Consider the following 18,262-nt stretch of genomic DNA (forward strand, 5'->3'; position numbering starts at 1 on the left):
ACATGTAGAAAATTTTCGTACGGAATAATCGGAATATTAAAGGTTCTCAGCCTTCAACTTTTCGACATTTACAGTACACTTGCAAAACACAGAGAACCAAAATTGAATATTTCAGACGGTTAACATGGCTCGTAGCATTGATTTGAAGACTATTACCGACTGGTCGGTGCTGATAGGAACTGGAATTTCGCTATATTACCTACTTCACAAATTACTAGTGGAAGCGGAGGGAGGACCACTATCAAACGTTTCGAAAGAATCCCGTGAAAAGCAGTCATTGACATGGAAAAGACTGATGGAAAGTAATCCTTCACTTGCAGGGACGCATCTAAATTCATATGAACAAAACGCTCTAAGTTCAGTTGTTACTCCACAGGATATAGATGTGACGTTTTCTGACATTGGTGGATTAGAGAATATTATTGATGAGCTTACAGAAAGCGTGATTTATCCATTAACTACACCTGAGCTATACACCCAGAATTCATTACTGGAGGCACCAACAGGGGTGTTATTATACGGTCCTCCAGGGTGCGGCAAGACCATGATTGCGAAAGCGCTGGCCCATGAGAGTGGGGCCAACTTTTTATCTATAAGAATGTCTTCGATTATGGATAAATGGTACGGTGAGTCCAATAAAATTGTCGATGCTATATTTTCGTTGGCAAATAAAATCCAGCCTTGTATTATATTTATCGATGAGATTGATTCATTTTTGAGGGAGAGAGCTTCTTCGGACCATGAAGTGACTGCTATGTTGAAGGCTGAATTCATGACACTATGGGATGGTTTAACATCGAACGGTAGAATAATCGTCATGGGAGCAACTAATAGACTTGCTGACATCGATAGTGCATTTTTAAGAAGGTTGTCCAAGAGATTTTCAGTCCCATTGCCCAATGAAGCGCAACGCAGAAAAATTCTTACTGTTATTTTGGATAAAGTCAACGTTGACCCTGAGGATTTTGACTTAGAGTATATTATCCAAGCTACCCGTGGACTATCGGGCTCTGATTTAAAAGAACTGTGCAGGGATGCTGCTTTGAATGCAGCTCGTGAGTATATAAGGCAAAAAAGACAGATGTCTTCCCTACCATCAGAAGAGAGCCAGGAACCTGAGTTGAAAATGAGGTCATTACAGACTAAGGACTTCTTGAAGAACTTGAAATTAGATGCCTCACAGCCGTATATCAGCTCTGCTATGCTGGATTAAATTTACTTAGATGGTCATCTGTTCTACAGCATCATTATATACGCCAGTAATAGTTATAATTCTTCGTGCTTATAGACTGCAGTTAGTGGTGTTATTTGAATCAATGTTATCCTGAGATACACTGTTAATTTAGTAGAGCATTGAGATGTCTGAAGCTCGTGGTAATAATGGGCCGCATTCAGCTGATGTAGGTCCATCGGGAAGGAAGATAATTTATGATAAGGATGGGAAACCGTAAGTAGTAGGAGTTGGTAGAAGGAACTGCCCAGCAGAGTTTATTACTAACCAGACACTTAACAAGCTGTCGCTCGTGTAACACGTTGTTAGACTTCCAGTTTGTATCGAAGACAGTATCACCAACCCCGCAGTCGGAGAAGGGCAATATTGAGGGCTCTAAGGTGTATAAGAAGGTTGATCCACCTGATGTCGAACAACTTGGACGGTCGTCGTGGACGCTATTACATACAGTAGCGGCCACGTATCCAGAAGTACCCAGTGATCATCAAAAAAAGGAGATGAATCAGTTCATGAATATATTTTCACATGTATATCCTTGCTCTTGGTGTGGTAAGGACTTTGAAGACTACATTAGAAATAATGCACCTAAAGTTGACTCTAGGGAAGAACTAGGGAAATGGTTATGTGACGCCCATAATGAAGTCAACGAGAAGCTTGGTAAGGAGAAGTTTAATTGCGATCTTTGGAAGAAGAGATGGGTAGATGGCTGGAATTAAAATTAAAAGAGTATCTTGTAGATAAGAATAGTTACAACACATTATATATGCCATTTCCCTGTATAAAAAAATTTATGAGTATAGACTTAGGTCTAATGGTACGCTACTACCTCTGCCACTAGGATAAAGCTTTTGTTTGCCTTGGAAAACTCTGGGCTTTGGAAGGTCGTTGGAGTTTACAAATTTGAACCGAGAGTCATCAATGTTGATGCGATGTTGGCCAACAGATATTCCACCGTTGGCAGTTCTTCCGCTTATCGTATAAGTATCTACGCTTGCCTCACGTACACTGGTATGACGAGTTAGACCTTGAGACGCAGCAGCTTCATCGCCGGCAGAAGAGAATATACGATGTTTACGCGAGCTTGAAGAAACAGGAGGTATCTCTAACGGTCCTGAGGTCACAGAAGGAGCAGCAGCAGGAGGTGGAGGTGGAGGGCCTTTATTCATCGAATGCCTTCTTGGTTGCGGATGTGACAGCGCAGGTCCAGAATGAAATTCTTGTGGAGGCAATGATTGAGGAAGTTGCGGTGCTGTAGTGCCCGGCATTTGAGGTGTTATTGCACGTGTGGAGGTGACAGGCGTAATGAAGTCGTCACTGGAGTTTGTCGTATTATAGTTTGATCCTTTTTCTATGACATGCCTATCGTCCCTTTTGCTCTGAATTTCAGATAGAAATGGTAAACCCATAGGTGAGCTGGCCTGTGGCATAGAAGGACTTCTTGAAGGAGATGGCCGCAAGTGAGATAACGTAAATACTGAGGGTGCTGGAGGGGTAGCCGGGGGAGCAGCCGGGGCTTGTGAATTAGGTACGACAGGTTCATAAACTTTGTGATGCTCCGGATGGGGGAGTTTAGGAGCACCTACATTAGGAAGAGGTGGAGCTACTGCTGATGGCGGCTTTGGACGGAAACTTGAAGCTAGTGACGTCTGCTTGGATGGAAGAGGGCTAGTATTTGAATTTGAAATATGTGACTTGTGTTGATGATTTCTGGCTCTTGACTCAATCTCGCCCAAAAATGATTGTTCATTTCGCACTGATCCAGTAGGCGTTGAGGTCACCATATGCTGTTTGTCCTCGATTGATCCATCAGAGGCTGGCCCAGGAACCGTGCTATAACCTGAGTCTGCGCTGACCACAAACCGATCGTCTCTCTTTTTCTGAATTTCTGCCAAAAAAGGTAACGATCCTCCTGATGAAGGTGCACTAGTTGTTTGATCAGATAAAGCTGGTGGTTGCATAGACGATGGTACTGGAGGAGCACCTAATGCAGGAGCAGGTGGAGGCGGAGGGCCAGGCGGAGGAGGTGGAGGTGGAGCACCTAATGCAGGAGCAGGTGGAGGCGGAGGGCCAGGCGGAGCAGGTGGAGGTGGAGCACCTAATGCAGGAGCAGGTGGAGGCGGAGGGCCAGGCGGAGGAGGTGGAGGTGGAGCAGTAAAAGACCGTAAATTAGGAGTAGGAGGTGCTATGGATGGAGGAATCGGAGGAGCATTAGATATTGGTACTGGAGGATGACTAGGAAATGTATGTTCGATACCTTCAGGATGGTTGGTAGGTGGTGGACATGGAGGTGGAGGAGGTGGTGGTCCTGAGGTAGGCATACCACCAGGAAGTGGAGGAACCTGTCCAGCAATGCTTGGTCTCCTATGATGGCGCGGTGGCCTTGTACTTGGAATAGATGGCGTTATGGGAACGGGGCTTGACGCACCTTTTGGAACAGCTGGCGCCCCAAAATCTAGAACAGGAGACATCGACCCATGATCTAAAGAAGTAGAATCTGTATAGGAAGATTCAGAAACATTCTGATCGCGGCGAGGTCTCAATTTAGGCACCATTCCTGCTAGAATATCTCCCAATTGAGGACCCAAAGGAGCTTGGCCTGATGATGCAGATCCTGGTATCGAAGGTGCACTACCAGTAGGCAACTGAGGAGCTCCAGATGATGAGCCTTGACTACCCCCGATAATTGGAGCACTTCTATCATTCGTCTGAGCTTTCTTTAACTTTTTACCGTGTCTAATATCGTTTAATAGCGCATCTCTGCCTGCCATGATTGGCTGTGGAGAGCTTGAAACAGCTGAACCCCCACTCATGGCTGCAGGTGGGGGAGGAGGTGGTGGCGGCGGTGGTACTGGCATCTCTTAGAGATATATAAAAGTATGCAGTGGCTTTTGATTATCCTGTAAACCTTCCGACTTGGTAGTATACAGTTATCATAAACCCCTATCTAACAGTGTTAGGAGCTAAAATATCATCATATCCGGGTAACACAATATTCTACCGTTAAAAAGCGAATATCGCCGGAAGCTTTATGTAACCTTCTCAACACAACACTTTTCGAAGTTTGTAGCCATTAAAGCTGTTAACCAACCTTCCTGGTCTATATTAGTAGCCATAGGTTATATCTGTGGTCCATGAATAAAATGATGTCAGTGGAAACAGGTGTTCTTTGACAAACTTTTATCTATGGACTTAGTATTGGCATCTTCGAAGATCCACACGCCGTTTATCTTTCCGTGGCATGGGGATTCAAAGCGATGCCTAGAATAGAATCTATTGACCGGTGATAACGGACCTTTCTGGTTATAAAAAAATCCAGAAGACGTTTTTCATATGTTTGCTGTACATAACGTGCTGGCATACTATTCTGGTCCAATCGAACATCTATATGATAAAATTTTAATTAGTTAGCTTGAGAAGATTTTTGGAGTATTTTTTATACAGCATGAGGTCGCAGGGACGTAATTTCAAGAATCAGCCTGTTAGTGCCAAATAGTCTGCAAGAGCAATAGTTGTGCGTAGCCCACAGTATCGGATGGGTATCTGAAGGGTATCCGATGAGATGCACACTCACGTATAACTTCTTAGCATATCACTGTCGAGGGCCACTAGATGAGGTCACGTGCTAGCTTGAACTTCTCGTCACGTGCCAGCTAATACTTAGGTTGATGATCTGTTACTGCTTGTGTAGTCTCTGATCTGGCTCAACTACCCTCTGGGGATCCAGCTGGACCTAGTATCTAATCTAATCTAGTCTATTCTGGGTCTCCTTATCATCTTCATAGTCTCCTAACGACTCTGATTCGCTGCTTCTTTGTCTTGTTATCGTGACTATCAAGATGCTTCTTAGTCTGACTATCATAACTATCGAGAAGCGCTCTTTTGATTTTACGACAATCACATGATCAAAAATGATTGTTGGGTACTACTGTCAGAGCGGTTTAAACAAGAAAGATATAAGCTCGCGTGGCGTAATGGCAACGCGTCTGACTTCTAATCAGAAGATTGTGGGTTCGACCCCCACCGTGAGTGCTTTCCACCGTCCTCCGTGATAGTTTAACGGTTAGAATTCGCGCTTGTCGCGCGCGGGATCGGGGTTCGATTCCCCGTCGCGGAGTTTTTTGTCCCCCATTTTCTTTTGGGAAATTTTAAGTTTTAAATCAAAAATTGTCCCTATACAATAAGATTTAAACCGCCAACGGCTACCCTTTAGTACATCAAGAGTCTTGATAAATGCATCTCCAGTGATGCCTAAGGTTGTTACTTCGTCAAAAAGTCGCACTACAGACTCTATATATCTACACAATTGGATATTACAAACTGTTGTCTCTCGGACAGGCCAACTGCACGCAACAAGAGCATGGGGTTCTATCCACAACATTATCCCTCCACTGCCTAGTGACATGCAAGATGCTGTGTTAGAACCGTCCGTTGTTAAAGACTTCAGACGTTTCATTAGGATTTGCCGTTTTCTCAAGGTCGAAGACTTTGGGGTAAATGCAATCGGTAGAGACTCTGAATGCTATATACTTAGTTGAATTCACACCCCGGTGTGTTGCAAATTTTGAACGCTTATACAACCAAAGAATAACATCCAACACCGTCAATACTCTGTTTGTTATTGGAGGTGTATCTCTGGTCTTCAAGAGCAAGTCTCAAGTTTCCAGTCAATTTGGAATTGCAGTGGCTTCGGAACGACTAGCCATGCTCCCAATTTTACAGGTAAACGAATGCATTGTTTTTGACATGGACCCTGTTGAAGCCCATAAACAATTTCCACTAATATATGATTACAATAAATATCTCTCAGCGATCCAAGAACACCTTTGAATCGGCTGTACGCACCACGAACCTCGGTCTAGAACTACTGTCTCAACCGTTAATTCTTTAAATATTCACTATAATGATAGCTCTTGTTAACTATGGGCTTATTGCCAGATCGTTATAAATGATGTATAAATAAAGGCCTGCTGATGTGAATTCTGGCAACTTTTCACAGTCTTAACTACAACTTATCACATGTTTTGAACCACAATCTCAGGAGAATTGAGGGTTGCTGAACGATTAGGATCATCCCCCACCCCCCTCAGATATTGCCGGTTACTGGTTTTGTTTAATCAGATATATATAAAAAAAGAGAAGATATGTCTTCGGGTATTTACTTCTGTGATGCGAAGGGGAAACTGCTTCTTTCTAGACGTTATAAAGATGACATTCCTATAAGTGCCATTGAACAATTCCCATATTTGTTGATTGAAAAGGAGCAGGAGTCGAATGTGATACCACCTTGTTTCAGTCATAATGGGGTGCAGTATCTATTCATTCAACACAACGATTTGTATATTTTAACGTTGACAAGGTCCATGTATGCAAATGTGGCCCAGGTGTTTTCCTTCTTGCATACGCTGGTGGATGTTTTACAAGAATACATGAAAGTTGTTGAAGAAGAATCTATCAAGGACAACTTTGTAATTATATATGAATTGTTGGATGAGGTGATGGACTCCGGGATACCTCAAATTACAGATACCAAAATGTTGAGGCAGTACATTACGCAAAAGTCGTTCAAGTTAATCCGTTCTGCCAAGAAGAAGAAAAACGTTGTGAGACCCCCATCTTCGCTAACAACGGCTGTTAGTTGGAGACCTGAGGGGATTAAGTATAAGAAGAACGAGGCGTTTTTAGATGTTATTGAATCCATTAACATGATGATGACACAGCAGGGACAGGTGTTGAGATCGGAGATTCTGGGTAAAGTGAAGGTGAGATCGCGTCTTTCTGGTATGCCAGACCTGAAATTGGGTTTAAATGATAAAGGAATATTTACGCAATCAAACGAGGAAGAAGAGGACGAGCCTAGTAGCCAGCCATCTATTACCAGAAAGAAGTCAAATATAGAATTGGAAGACCTGAAATTCCACCAATGTGTGAGGTTGAGCAAATTTGAAAATGAAAAAATCATCACGTTCATCCCACCTGATGGTGACTTTGAATTGATGAGCTACAGATTGTCAACTCCAATTAAACCGTTGATTTGGTGTGATGCCAAAATTCAAGTTCACTCGAGGTCTAGAGTTGAAGTTCATTGCAGAGCCAAGGCACAAATCAAGGCCAAATCCACCGCAAACAATGTTGAGATTTTAATCCCAGTCCCCAACGATGCAGACTCTCCTAAATTCAGGTACTCCCATGGGTCTATCAAATGGGTCCCGGAGAAAAATGCTATCCTTTGGAAGATAAAATCTTTCCCTGGGGGCAAAGATTATTCGATGGCTGCGGAAATGGGATTGCCCTCCGTAAACGATATTGCTGACTATAACTTCAAGAGGCCGGTCCAGATTAAGTTCCAAATCCCATACTTTACAACTTCAGGTATCCAAGTCCGCTATTTAAAAATCAACGAACCAAAGCTGCAGTATAACAGCTACCCATGGGTTCGTTACATTACACAGAGCGGTGAGGACTACATAATAAGAATGTGAATGCACACCCTTCCGGCGATACAAATACACAGCCGCACACTTACGCACAAGCACTCACACGCACACATTACATTACGTTACACCACTTCCCCCGTCTTTCGAACAACAATCACTCCATTATTAAAAATCATCGACTCGAGTAGACATGCTTACAGTCTTAACCAATTTCACGTTTTTTGTAAAGTATAAATATAGTAAATATTACTCTATTACTCCAACACAAAACCAATCGTAATAGTAATGTAAATCATTATCGAAACGGTCATATCACGGTCTTGACAATTCGAAAACACAAAGTCTCTATTTAGAAGAAACCTTTTTTTTAATTAACCCGAGAACTTCCTCAAGACCCTCAGAAATACTAGTCTCTGGTGAAACTTTCACCCTCTTGTATTTTAACTTTCCATTACAGAAAATCCAATGCGATCTAATGACTCCTGCCTGGGCCGTTTTCTTAGCACCCAGCATCCCAATCAGCTCCCTGTCAGGGTCTGACAGTAAATCAAAGGGCAAATGCTGCTTACTTTGAAAAGCCTTTTGTGACTTGACAGAATCTGAACTAATCCCGAAAATGACTGCATGTTTCTGCAACTCCTCATAATTGTCACGGAACCCACAAGCCTGACGAGTGCATCCAGGTGTATTCGCCTTAGGATACGCAAATATAAGAACAATCTTATTTTTTTTTGCAACATCCTTCAAGTTAACCTCCTTGTCATCCTGGTTCTTGAGAGCAATCTCTGGAACATTGTCTCCTACTTCTAACTCCTTCGGTCCGCCCACCTTCTCGCTTTTGAGTACACTATCTGCCTTCAAAACCCCTACAGATCCACCATTATTACTCTTCTTCTTGACCCCCGACACCCCACTCGACGTCTTAATTTTCTTCTGAGAAAATCGAATCTCCTCAAACTCTGGCTTTTCATTAGCCTTCCTTGTAGCTAACCTTGTAGACCGACGTAGTTCCGTAGCCATACTGTCTCCTAATCAACTGTAAACTACCTGTCTTAAGACTAATCCTCCAGTTACAACGGTTGTGTATGTAACCAGAAACGATCGAGGATATGTCTTGTACCCACTATTTATATCAACTTCTAACTTTCCTTTCACAACATTTTTAATTGCCCGAAGAGTAAACCATTTCGGACACGATCTTGCGATAAAGGAAAAATGGTTATCAGCTTTATTATTCGTGATCATGAATTATAGCGTCATATTCAGAACGAGGCGCTGTAATTAAATTATTCAGATGGAGCTGTGATTCGTCTATTCTCCCGCAGAGGCATTTGGGGAGTGCATGTATGCATGTATGTGTCTATGTGTAAATTTGACTTAGATTTCGTCTGGTGATTGACTAACTTTTCAGAGACATCATCACCTCAGAAAAAACTGAAGGACAAGTTGGAGGGACACGTAAAGTCTCTCTAATGGTCTGAAAAGGCTAAATAGTTTTGTGTAATGGATGCTGAAAAGGGAATAAGGAGCACGGGAACGTTTTTTTGTTTTTTGTTCAGCTGCTAAGGGCTTTCTGTGTGTGGTGTGTTCAGGCAGAAGTTATGCGTAGAGAGATATATATGGAGAAATATGGCTGAATAATAATGGTGGTGGTGTTGATGAGCAGGGGGAGAGAACAGAGTGTGTATAGAATGCAGGGTCAGTCATATAATTAGGATCGTTACTTGTTATTTTCACTCATCTCCTGTATATATAAGTATATATACATGTACACATATAAAGGGGAAAGGGGGAATTTTTCTTTTTTCGTTGTATATTTGTAGCTGATAGATTTCTGAATATGGTTGTATCAATCATCTAGATTTGTAGTTTCGTCTTCTTCATAGCTGTGGTCGCTGTAATGTGTGTAGACATCGTCGTATATGCCATCATCTTCACGGTTGGGGTTGTAGACATCTAGGTATCTTATGTTTGGTCGGACTTCGGCAACGTCTCTGTTGGTCCCATCCTTAGTCATTTGAATAGTTTGATTATTGATGTTATTTGGAGGCTTTTCACCAGCTTCATTTGATTGCGCAGCTTCTTCTCGAACTTCAGCTTCGATCTTCATTTCATGTAGAATGTCAAAGCATTCTGCCAACAGAGCGTTCAATGTACCTTGGCCTTCGGGTATATTGCCATCAGGATCGTAGAATTTGCCATCAACACGCATATTATCTAGCGAGGCCAATTTCATCTGGTATGGGTATAGTTCTCTTTCGTTGTCCACGCCTCCCATCCTCTTTAGTTCTAGGAGACAATGGCGAACCGTGGACAATTGGTTATGAATCCTTTCCAAGGATTCGGAAACAGGCTCACTTGACTCTAACAATTTATAGATAATGGCATAGCAGCGGCGAAGTAAATAAAGCAAGATCGCTTGGCCCTTGGAGTCGCTGGATTCCGACGGGAACTTTCCATTCACTCGTAAACTATCGAGTTCCGCTAGTTTCTTCTGGTAGGTAAACAAGTCAGTTTCTCTAAGCGTCCATCTTCTTGTCACAAGGAGATTCTCTAATATTGTTTTAATAGAAACTAGATCATCGTAAATGGGTTGGATATGTGGATCAAGATCAAGTCCTGCACTTGTTTGATGAGAAAGGTCTCTAATTAGATCATGGCAATCATCCAAAAGACCATTGAGTACAAACTGACCTTTTTCCGGGACGTCGTTAGGGTCATTTACGGAAACAAACTTTCCGGACTCATTTCTATGTGATCGCACATCTGCCAACTCGGTTTCAAGAGCCTTTAGTCTCTCATTAATCTTTTCATGAGACAAAATACACAGTTCATCGTCGTTTTCATCTTGCTCTTCTTGTTCCACACGAGATTTCGCAGATGCTGCTAAGGAAAGCAACCCCCGCCTTATTTGGAACAAACGCTCCATAAAAGGCTGTAAATCCTCAGGAATTGCCTCCAGCTTTGCCTCGATCTGGTTATATCCCTTTAAGCAATACTCTAATTTTGCTCTGAGTAATAAATTTTCCTCGATATTATTCTCCTTCCTTTTATCTTCTAAGTCATCCGCAAAAGCGTTGCCGTCTCCACCATCTGTTGGTATATTCCAATAGCTATTTTTCTCAACAATCTCGCTAATTTCATCCAACCTCTCTTTGATCGGTTTCAAGTCATTGTGAGTGTACACATTCGACTCATTCAAATGATCAAGTAAACTCTGAACAGTACTTAGTGAAGCATAAGTCGCCGGCGCACTGTTCTTCAACCCAACCGTAAGAAAACACAACGACAACAACTGGAACACATCATCAATAACACTGTCTACCCGGTTGTGCAAATCTACAGAATGAATTAAAGTCGTCTCAGGCCCCAAATTTGGGCTCGATTCATGTGTTGTTTTGCGGATTTTATCTAATTCACGAACCTTCGTCAAAACTTCTTGGTATGTCATCACCACATCCTTCGAAGTCAAAAACTGGTTTCGATTTTGCTTTAATCTCGAGAGGTAATTCCGCAGCTCCAGAAAATAGCTAAGGATATCCTCCTCCTCCTTAGGTATTCCCTGCTCTCCCTGATTAGCACTTGACATCTGGGAATCCTATTTTTACTTTTTTCCCTTTAAAATAAAAATTCAATATATTAAACTGTATCCTTGCCCCTATTTAGGTTACTGAAACCTTGCTATTTATGTAGTTTGTCCTGCGATCGATCGATCACTCAATATTCGAATACTAAAAGATAACCACAATACCTAGATAAATTTCTTGTATCTTGTCGTTAAAGGCTTTTTGGTGTTTCCCTTTTTTTGTTGTTGTTAGTCATGAAACCTTGTTTCAACCATTTTTCAATTTTTCCAGTTCTCTTAATGTATTATTTTGGTATACATACATATATCATATATATAAAGATGGATGGACGATTGGTTGGTTGGTCTTGTAGCAAACATGGTGTTTGATCGATCGGCTGAGTCATTGAGACGCCCAATTAGGGTTTGGAATGGATATGCTGGATGATAACAAGAAGGTGTGGTTAGCAAGCAGCAGGAATAAGCGTCTGAAGATTGTGAAGATATAGGGGAAACGTGTGGGATAATTGCAATGGCTACGACAGTTACGGCAAAGTACACACACACACACACACAAGAATGCACGCATATATATAGAAAAGGGTGGGAACGGGCAAGTAGAACCAAACGTAACAACATTCTCTTTGATATGAAATAAAGAGTGTGATATATATATATATATATATATATAGGTATATATAGGTATAATAAACCTTGGTGACATGTGTAAATAGCACAAACGTATATGGAGATGGGTAACAAATGACGGGGCTCGTATAAGGGACGGTGAGCGAGAACGAAAGAAATGTCATATTAGTCAGGGTAGTATAGTTACAACGGGGTACTGTATATGTCAAACAATTGATTGGCTGAATACTGTGCGGATAGAAAACGTGGATAAAAGCTCATGTATAGTCCCTATTTTTTTATTTTCATTATAAAATATGTGGTGACCAGAAGATATTTGGGAAATATGTGCATGCACTAAGAGTGTATTGTGTTGGAGGACTGGTCAGCTTTTTTACTGGTCAGGGTTAACAACGGTCAGAACGTTACGGGTGACAACAGGGGCGTGAGATTTGAGCGATCCATTGCTTATTCTCCTACTGTCGTCAAAGGGGTTTACCTGAGCGGCCTTTGGATCCTGTAGCGGCTTATCAACGAGATCACCGGCCATGTAATAGGTGTCTTCGTAGTTCACCGGCTTGATTGCCTCTTGGTACTCTTTTTCCATGCGTTCTTGTTCCCGTCTCGCAGCAATACGTCTAAGCATTAGTAACAATATTAAGACTAGTAGCAGCAAACCAAGGATACCACCGACCAGACCGCCAACCAGCGTGCTGGTATTGAGGGCCTTATGTTTTGGTTTTCCAGACGTTTCCGAACTGCTTTTGGCGTCCTCAGCAGTCGGGGTTTGCGTCACGATACTTGTAATAACGGTTTCAACTCCAAAGGACATTATGGTTGTAATTGAAGAACTCACGAGCACAACGGTGGCAGGATCCTGGTTAGAAGTACTAGCGGCAACTGGCGCAGAAGTCCCAGATGCAGGACTGCTACTGCTCTCCGCAGACGATGCTGAACTAGGTCCGGTTGAAGTGGCACTCGCACCGTTACTGGATGTTCTTGAATTAGCACCGGACGTGAATGCAGAGCTGGCTGTAGAGCTGGCTGTAGAGCTCGCTGAAGCTCCAGAACTTGAATCCATATTCCCAACAAAATTTATACGATAGACATTGAAAGCACTACTACCACCACATTGCTCACTACCGTATCCAGGACAAGGTACGTTACATCCGTTCGACGTTTCCATGTTCGTCAAACTCGTTTCAAGATTTCCACAGTAACAATCATTAGACTGCATCGCCATATACCTGGATATACTTCTACAGTGTTCCTCGCAGTTCCCTCCACTTTGATACATACTCGTATTTTGTAAAGAAAACGACGAATCTAAAGACCCGTAGCACCCAACTGGGTCAAACGCCTGAGCAACCCTTCCAAACACAATAAACAACATGCAAATACCCCAAAGCTTCCCTACCCTCCTGTGCCTGCCCATATACACACCTATCATTGAACTTGTAACCTTCACCATTTCCAACCCGGAAAAGAAACAACTACCAATGACTGTTTCTTCAAAAAAAATTATTATAACGATTTTAATCCTCGGAACCTAAAAAAAATGGTCCCGATCACTTCAACTTGCTTTATTGCTTTGATATTGCCAAAAAACACCTTGGTATTGACGATTTTATAGCTGCGAATCCTTTACGAATGGTTCATGTAATATGTTGTCCAAAACGAAACAAAAGGGATCTGCGTTTAAACACGAGTACAGGACCACTAACCCTTCAAATCGTGACTAGTGAAATAAACTTCGTCCTAGCAATCTTGATCAAGCCTTCAAAACCTATATGGGACTATCTCCTTTATGTACTTCTCTCTGTCGTATGGTCCGTATCTGATAATCTATGTTGCAGGCGTATTAATTTAAAAATGTTTCAAACCAGAGAACACTTCAAAAAGTCTGTTTCTTTTTTAGAATGACAAAAAAGAAACGCAATTCCGTGTTCCCGTATGGAATATTACACCCGTGAACCACGGAAATAGTTATCTTGATATGTAATTAAAGTCACGTTTTGGGGTGCTTAAGCAAGGCTGTTCTATATATCAGACTGATACGTGTGGAGCTAATCTAATGGTATATAAAGTTGTGTTACGCGGATCGATAGGTTTTACGGCGAGGTATAGACAGGGACAGATGCTATCCGAGTGATAGTGGTTGAGTTAAGTGAGCAGGACCCTATAGAAGAAAGGATTATAAGTGGAAAAGGAGCTGGTTTTCTGATAAGTGCTTTTAAGTTTATTGAGCACATGGTTATTGGTATACATTAATACGAAAGTCGGGAAACGCATTTAGGATGAAGATTTTACCGAAACAGCAAGGGGTAAGGTACCCAGAGTTGAAGCCCAAGACTAGACCTAGGGATGGTGGTTTAGGCAGTCGGGAGGGGCGTGGGGATGGGACGAATGGGATTACTGTGTCTATGAAGTGGACGCTGCCTCCCAAAATGAAACCTGGGCGGAAGCCGGGCAATACGGCGGTGGAGGAGCCAAGGGAAGAGGAGGAAAAGAAGAATAGGTCGTTGGATTTGGTGACGGGGCTTGGTGACGAGGTGGATACGGGTGCACGTCGCAAGCGGCAAAACCGGGAGGCCCAGCGAGCTTATCGTGAACGGAAAGCCAATAGGATTCTAGAGTTGGAACGGTTGATGGTTGATTGGGAGTTTAAATGTGAGCGTTTGAAGGATGAGTTAGGGTATAGGAAGGCAAAAAATGCTGAGTTGGAGAAGAAATATGAGGAGACGGTAGGTAAGTTAGAGAACGAGAATAAAATGCTACGAATGCGGATCGACAGGCTGCAGCGGGATATGGAGGAAGTTCAGCAACAGGGTTATATTGTTTTGAATGAATACATGCTTTACCCTGTTGACGAGAAGGTGATGATGAATAGCGTGAATAATGTCTCACCCGTATTTGAAGACCGAATGTTGCAGGAGACAATCGAGCAATTCAAGCCAATGAAGGCAGTTCCGTTGAAGAGGCGAATGTTCAAGAGGCCATCTTCGCCGGCGTTGCTTGGTTTGCCAGTTTTCAAGAAGCCAAAAGCACAGGCAACTTTAGAATTTCCGCAGCTTGGATCTACTTTGGCATCATCGTTGCGTCCGTCCTCACTCACAATAGGTAACGAAGAAGCATTGGGGGCTAACTCGATGGAGGGGATGGCAGATTTTTCTGTAGGATGTGGGTTTTGTTCAGATGGCTCGATGTGTGTTTGTCGCGAAGTGGGAACATTGTCAACTGTTCAATTGCAGAGCAATCCTCTGTGTTCGAAAGAGTCTGGACCTTGCAGTAGTTGTCCAAAAAATCAGAGCCAATGTTTGCAAGATAGCAATTCACCTTCTCTAAGTTTGGAGCGAGATAGTCCTACTACTAAGAGCGAAGAAAAATTTGTACCGGGGTCTTGTGAACAGTGCCAGAAGGATCCATCTAGTAAGAAGTTCTGTAAGGCAGTGTGTAAGGTATCCAGAACCCGAACAGCATATTCCTCTAGTGGTGGCGCACATAGCAGTAATATAGAATCTGGTGATGTTTATGGGGATGGATTCATTCCAATTGGTGACGCATACAAACGGATTAAACAGCATATGACTGAGGTTCCCTCGAGCAGCAAGTTAATGCTGGACAAATTATGTGTGCGGGGAAGATGCGTCGAGTTGAAAAGTGTAGATGAAGTTATCCGACAAATGGATCGGAATCTATACAGGTGAAGTTCTCCTACGCATAAATAATTGAAGAAAAAAAAATACTTATATGGCCTGGATGGATAGCTTTTGATAATAATTTTTCTTTTAACTATACTGTGAATATTTTTTTTGTAGAGTGGGCCTAACGGCCTCATATGATGTAAAACAACGTTAGACATTTAATAGTAAATAGTGTAATAATCAATTATGGTGATAATGATAATCTTGAGCCTCAAGAACTAATAGAGATAAAAAATCCAATCAATACGCAAATTCAGCTAGATAAACCAAAATCCTAAAGGCCAGGGGAGCATGTAAACCAGGTGCAGCAGCACCTTTGCTACTAGCTGTTGTCGCTGTCGAAGAGGCAGTAGTTGAGCTTTGAGATGAACTAATGCTGCTAGGCTTTGGATCATCATCAATACTGGCATCTTCACACAATTCTTGAGTCATCAACCCAGTACCCAACGGAGTTCCCGCCCCACTAGTGAAATAAGCGGATGCAGCACTAGGCATCTCTGGTAAGGTATTATTTGCTTCCCACACACCCTCTTGATACACAGGACACTCTGAATAGTTGCTATCTTTAGAATAACCGCCGTCCCCCGTAGGATTAGAAGTCTTTGAGTACTGATTTTTGAGGTTTTCAAAATCTTGCAACTTTGTGATATTGTTACCTTCACCTATTTCAACCAATCCATGCTTGTTAACTTCTTGAGAATATTCATAGGCAAGTCCGCCTGAAAACAAAGATGACATTAACTCGGAATAGATAACAGAGATTTCGCTGAAGGGTCTAGCTGATTCGACTTTAATACACCCAAATTCAGATAAGAACATAGGAACGGAATAACCTTTATACAGCTGCATCTTCTCTGAGTAACCAGAAACCCTGAAGGAAGACTCACCGCACCAAGAATAATCATTAACACCAAACATATCTATCCGGGCATCCTCATCATCTCCACAATTGAAGTAATGAGCTGACAAAACACGATTGCTCGACACATCCGCTGCACTATAACCAACTGGGATCTTCCTGTAGTTCCTAGCCTTGATATATTTCTTCACATCTCTAACTACAGCCTTAACATAAGTGGCTGACTTAGTATTTTTTTCATCGTTAAGCACCTCATTTCCTGCAAAGAAACCTAAAACATTGTCGTATTTTGCAAATGCATCAACTGTTGCAAACAAGCTTTGCAAATAATGTGCATTATACGAACAACCTGGATTTACTCTTGAAATAGAAGCCGTAGGAGTGTTAATATCAAGGATCAAGTAAATCCCCGCATCGGCTAACATCTGCATACACTCATCATGATCCAGAGAGTTATCGACCGTATATACCCTAATTGAATTGATACCAAGTTCCTTAAACAGCGGTATATCACGCCCACAGATTCTGCTGTCTGCCAATGGATCAGTCAAGTTCGAAGGCCCGCCGGGCTGATAATCAACCCCCCGAATATAGAATCTCTCTCCAGTCTTGCTGTTAAAAAACGCATTCCCAGAAACCTCAATTGGTGATATCGATGAACTTGAATTACTTGTTGTGTCCGCTGCAAGTGCCGTACCAGCTAGTATTGCTGTTAGAAGGCCTAACGTTGAACCCAATTTCATAGCTAGTTGTGAAATTTTGATAGTACCCGTTTTACTTATAATCCACCACCTCTTTTATCTATATCCAGTCTCACGGTGAACTATGTTTTTATATAAAAGTTTCTACAACAAATACTTTATTCATGCAGACCATGCAAAGTAATAAATCCCTGTTACTTAAATACTGAAAAGTTTTAGGAAACTTTTCATCGAAAAGTTCCTTCAGCAACTAAAAAAAAGAGACTATCCAGTTTTTCTTTTAACTGTATAGAAGGCAAAACAGAATATAAATAAATTAATATTAAGAAACCGTACAATTACCTGATTGAACCCTGTTCCGAGAACTAAAAAAAGAAACTGATTTACACCTGTATATAAACACACACATACACACCTTCCCCGTCCCCCGCTCTATTCACACTTAAAAGCCAAGACATCTACAAGAATGCCTGGGAGCTGGATAAAACCAAACCAAAAACAGTACAATATATATGTCTAAGGTCCTTTACCTTTATATCTAGTTCTTAAACCCAAAACAAGCGGCAGTCGCAATCGCAGTCGCAGTCGCGCTGACACGTTAAAAAGTACTGCAGCGTTTCATGAAGAAACAAAAAAACGGTTCTCGAGCAAGAAGTGCGTACCCCTGTTTCGAACACGCGTTCTAAAGTACAGTCAACGGACCGCTGTCAACTCGGCCACAAAAGCAGCAAGACAGCAGCAGCGGATTATCTGAGGCTAAATATAGAATCGTTATCACGTGAGGTGTGTCGTAAAATCAAGAGCATCTCGGCAGTTATGATGATCAGACTAAGAAGCATCTTGATAGTCACGATAACAAGACAAAGAAACAGCGAATCAGAGTCGTTAGGAGACTATGAAGATGATAAGGAGACCCAGAATAGACTAGATTAGATTAGATACTAGGTCCAGCTGGATCCCCAGAGGGTAGTTGAGCCAGATCAGAGACTACACAAGCAGTAACAGATCATCAACCTAAGTATAGCCGCCACGTGACGAGAAGTTCAAGCTAGCACGTGACCTCATCTAGTGGCCCTCTACAAGGTGGTTCATGATAGCCTCAAAATAGCTAACTTTATACACCTCCCCAGTTGTACACGGC

General features: G+C 42.1%; 9 protein-coding genes, 2 non-coding genes and 1 further gene across 11 annotated transcripts, besides 2 other annotated features; 7 read left to right on the plus strand and 5 right to left on the minus strand.

Moving 5' to 3' along the window:
• Positions 1-124: 124 nt before the first annotated feature.
• Positions 125-1,213, plus strand: MSP1 (protein-degrading AAA family ATPase MSP1; the record flags this gene model as incomplete). Its single annotated transcript, XM_003648389.1, has 1 exon — positions 125-1,213. One exon carries the CDS (start codon positions 125-127, stop codon positions 1,211-1,213), a length of 1,089 nt encoding a protein of 362 aa, XP_003648437.1.
• Positions 1,214-1,358: 145 nt separating this feature from the next.
• On the plus strand, positions 1,359-1,947 carry ERV1 (flavin-linked sulfhydryl oxidase; the record flags this gene model as incomplete). The annotated part of the gene is made up of 2 exons (XM_003648390.1): positions 1,359-1,447; positions 1,515-1,947. The coding sequence occupies 2 exons, from the start codon at positions 1,359-1,361 to the stop codon at positions 1,945-1,947; spliced, it is 522 nt and encodes a 173-aa protein (XP_003648438.1).
• Positions 1,948-2,019: 72 nt separating this feature from the next.
• Ecym_8346 (uncharacterized protein) lies at positions 2,020-4,086 on the minus strand (the record flags this gene model as incomplete). Its single annotated transcript, XM_003648391.1, has 1 exon — positions 2,020-4,086. One exon carries the CDS (start codon positions 4,084-4,086, stop codon positions 2,020-2,022), a length of 2,067 nt encoding a protein of 688 aa, XP_003648439.1.
• A 738-nt stretch (positions 4,087-4,824) lies between these two features.
• Positions 4,825-5,002: a sequence feature (soloLTR -fragment).
• A 186-nt stretch (positions 5,003-5,188) lies between these two features.
• On the plus strand, positions 5,189-5,260 carry Ecym_8347. The gene has a single exon. It is a non-coding gene; the product is annotated as a tRNA-Arg (tRNA).
• Positions 5,261-5,273: 13 nt separating this feature from the next.
• On the plus strand, positions 5,274-5,345 carry Ecym_8348. The gene has a single exon. It is a non-coding gene; the product is annotated as a tRNA-Asp (tRNA).
• A 130-nt stretch (positions 5,346-5,475) lies between these two features.
• Positions 5,476-6,058, plus strand: Ecym_8349 (the record flags this gene model as incomplete).
• A 314-nt stretch (positions 6,059-6,372) lies between these two features.
• APM1 (Apm1p) lies at positions 6,373-7,710 on the plus strand (the record flags this gene model as incomplete). Its single annotated transcript, XM_003648392.1, has 1 exon — positions 6,373-7,710. One exon carries the CDS (start codon positions 6,373-6,375, stop codon positions 7,708-7,710), a length of 1,338 nt encoding a protein of 445 aa, XP_003648440.1.
• Positions 7,711-8,010: 300 nt separating this feature from the next.
• Positions 8,011-8,685, minus strand: DOT5 (thioredoxin peroxidase DOT5; the record flags this gene model as incomplete). The annotated part of the gene is made up of 1 exon (XM_003648393.1): positions 8,011-8,685. The coding sequence occupies one exon, from the start codon at positions 8,683-8,685 to the stop codon at positions 8,011-8,013; it is 675 nt and encodes a 224-aa protein (XP_003648441.1).
• An 829-nt stretch (positions 8,686-9,514) lies between these two features.
• On the minus strand, positions 9,515-11,254 carry CUB1 (Cub1p; the record flags this gene model as incomplete). Its single annotated transcript, XM_003648394.1, has 1 exon — positions 9,515-11,254. The coding sequence occupies one exon, from the start codon at positions 11,252-11,254 to the stop codon at positions 9,515-9,517; it is 1,740 nt and encodes a 579-aa protein (XP_003648442.1).
• Positions 11,255-12,251: 997 nt separating this feature from the next.
• SLG1 (Slg1p) lies at positions 12,252-13,328 on the minus strand (the record flags this gene model as incomplete). The annotated part of the gene is made up of 1 exon (XM_003648395.1): positions 12,252-13,328. The coding sequence occupies one exon, from the start codon at positions 13,326-13,328 to the stop codon at positions 12,252-12,254; it is 1,077 nt and encodes a 358-aa protein (XP_003648443.1).
• Positions 13,329-14,154: 826 nt separating this feature from the next.
• Ecym_8354 (uncharacterized protein) lies at positions 14,155-15,564 on the plus strand (the record flags this gene model as incomplete). The annotated part of the gene is made up of 1 exon (XM_003648396.1): positions 14,155-15,564. One exon carries the CDS (start codon positions 14,155-14,157, stop codon positions 15,562-15,564), a length of 1,410 nt encoding a protein of 469 aa, XP_003648444.1.
• Positions 15,565-15,801: 237 nt separating this feature from the next.
• Positions 15,802-17,163, minus strand: GAS5 (1,3-beta-glucanosyltransferase; the record flags this gene model as incomplete). Its single annotated transcript, XM_003648397.1, has 1 exon — positions 15,802-17,163. The coding sequence occupies one exon, from the start codon at positions 17,161-17,163 to the stop codon at positions 15,802-15,804; it is 1,362 nt and encodes a 453-aa protein (XP_003648445.1).
• An 862-nt stretch (positions 17,164-18,025) lies between these two features.
• Positions 18,026-18,202: a sequence feature (soloLTR -fragment).
• Positions 18,203-18,262: the final 60 nt, after the last annotated feature.

Source organism: Eremothecium cymbalariae, chromosome 8 (genome assembly GCF_000235365.1).
Source record: "Eremothecium cymbalariae DBVPG#7215 chromosome 8, complete sequence".
Lineage (NCBI taxonomy): Eukaryota > Fungi > Ascomycota > Saccharomycetes > Saccharomycetales > Saccharomycetaceae > Eremothecium > Eremothecium cymbalariae.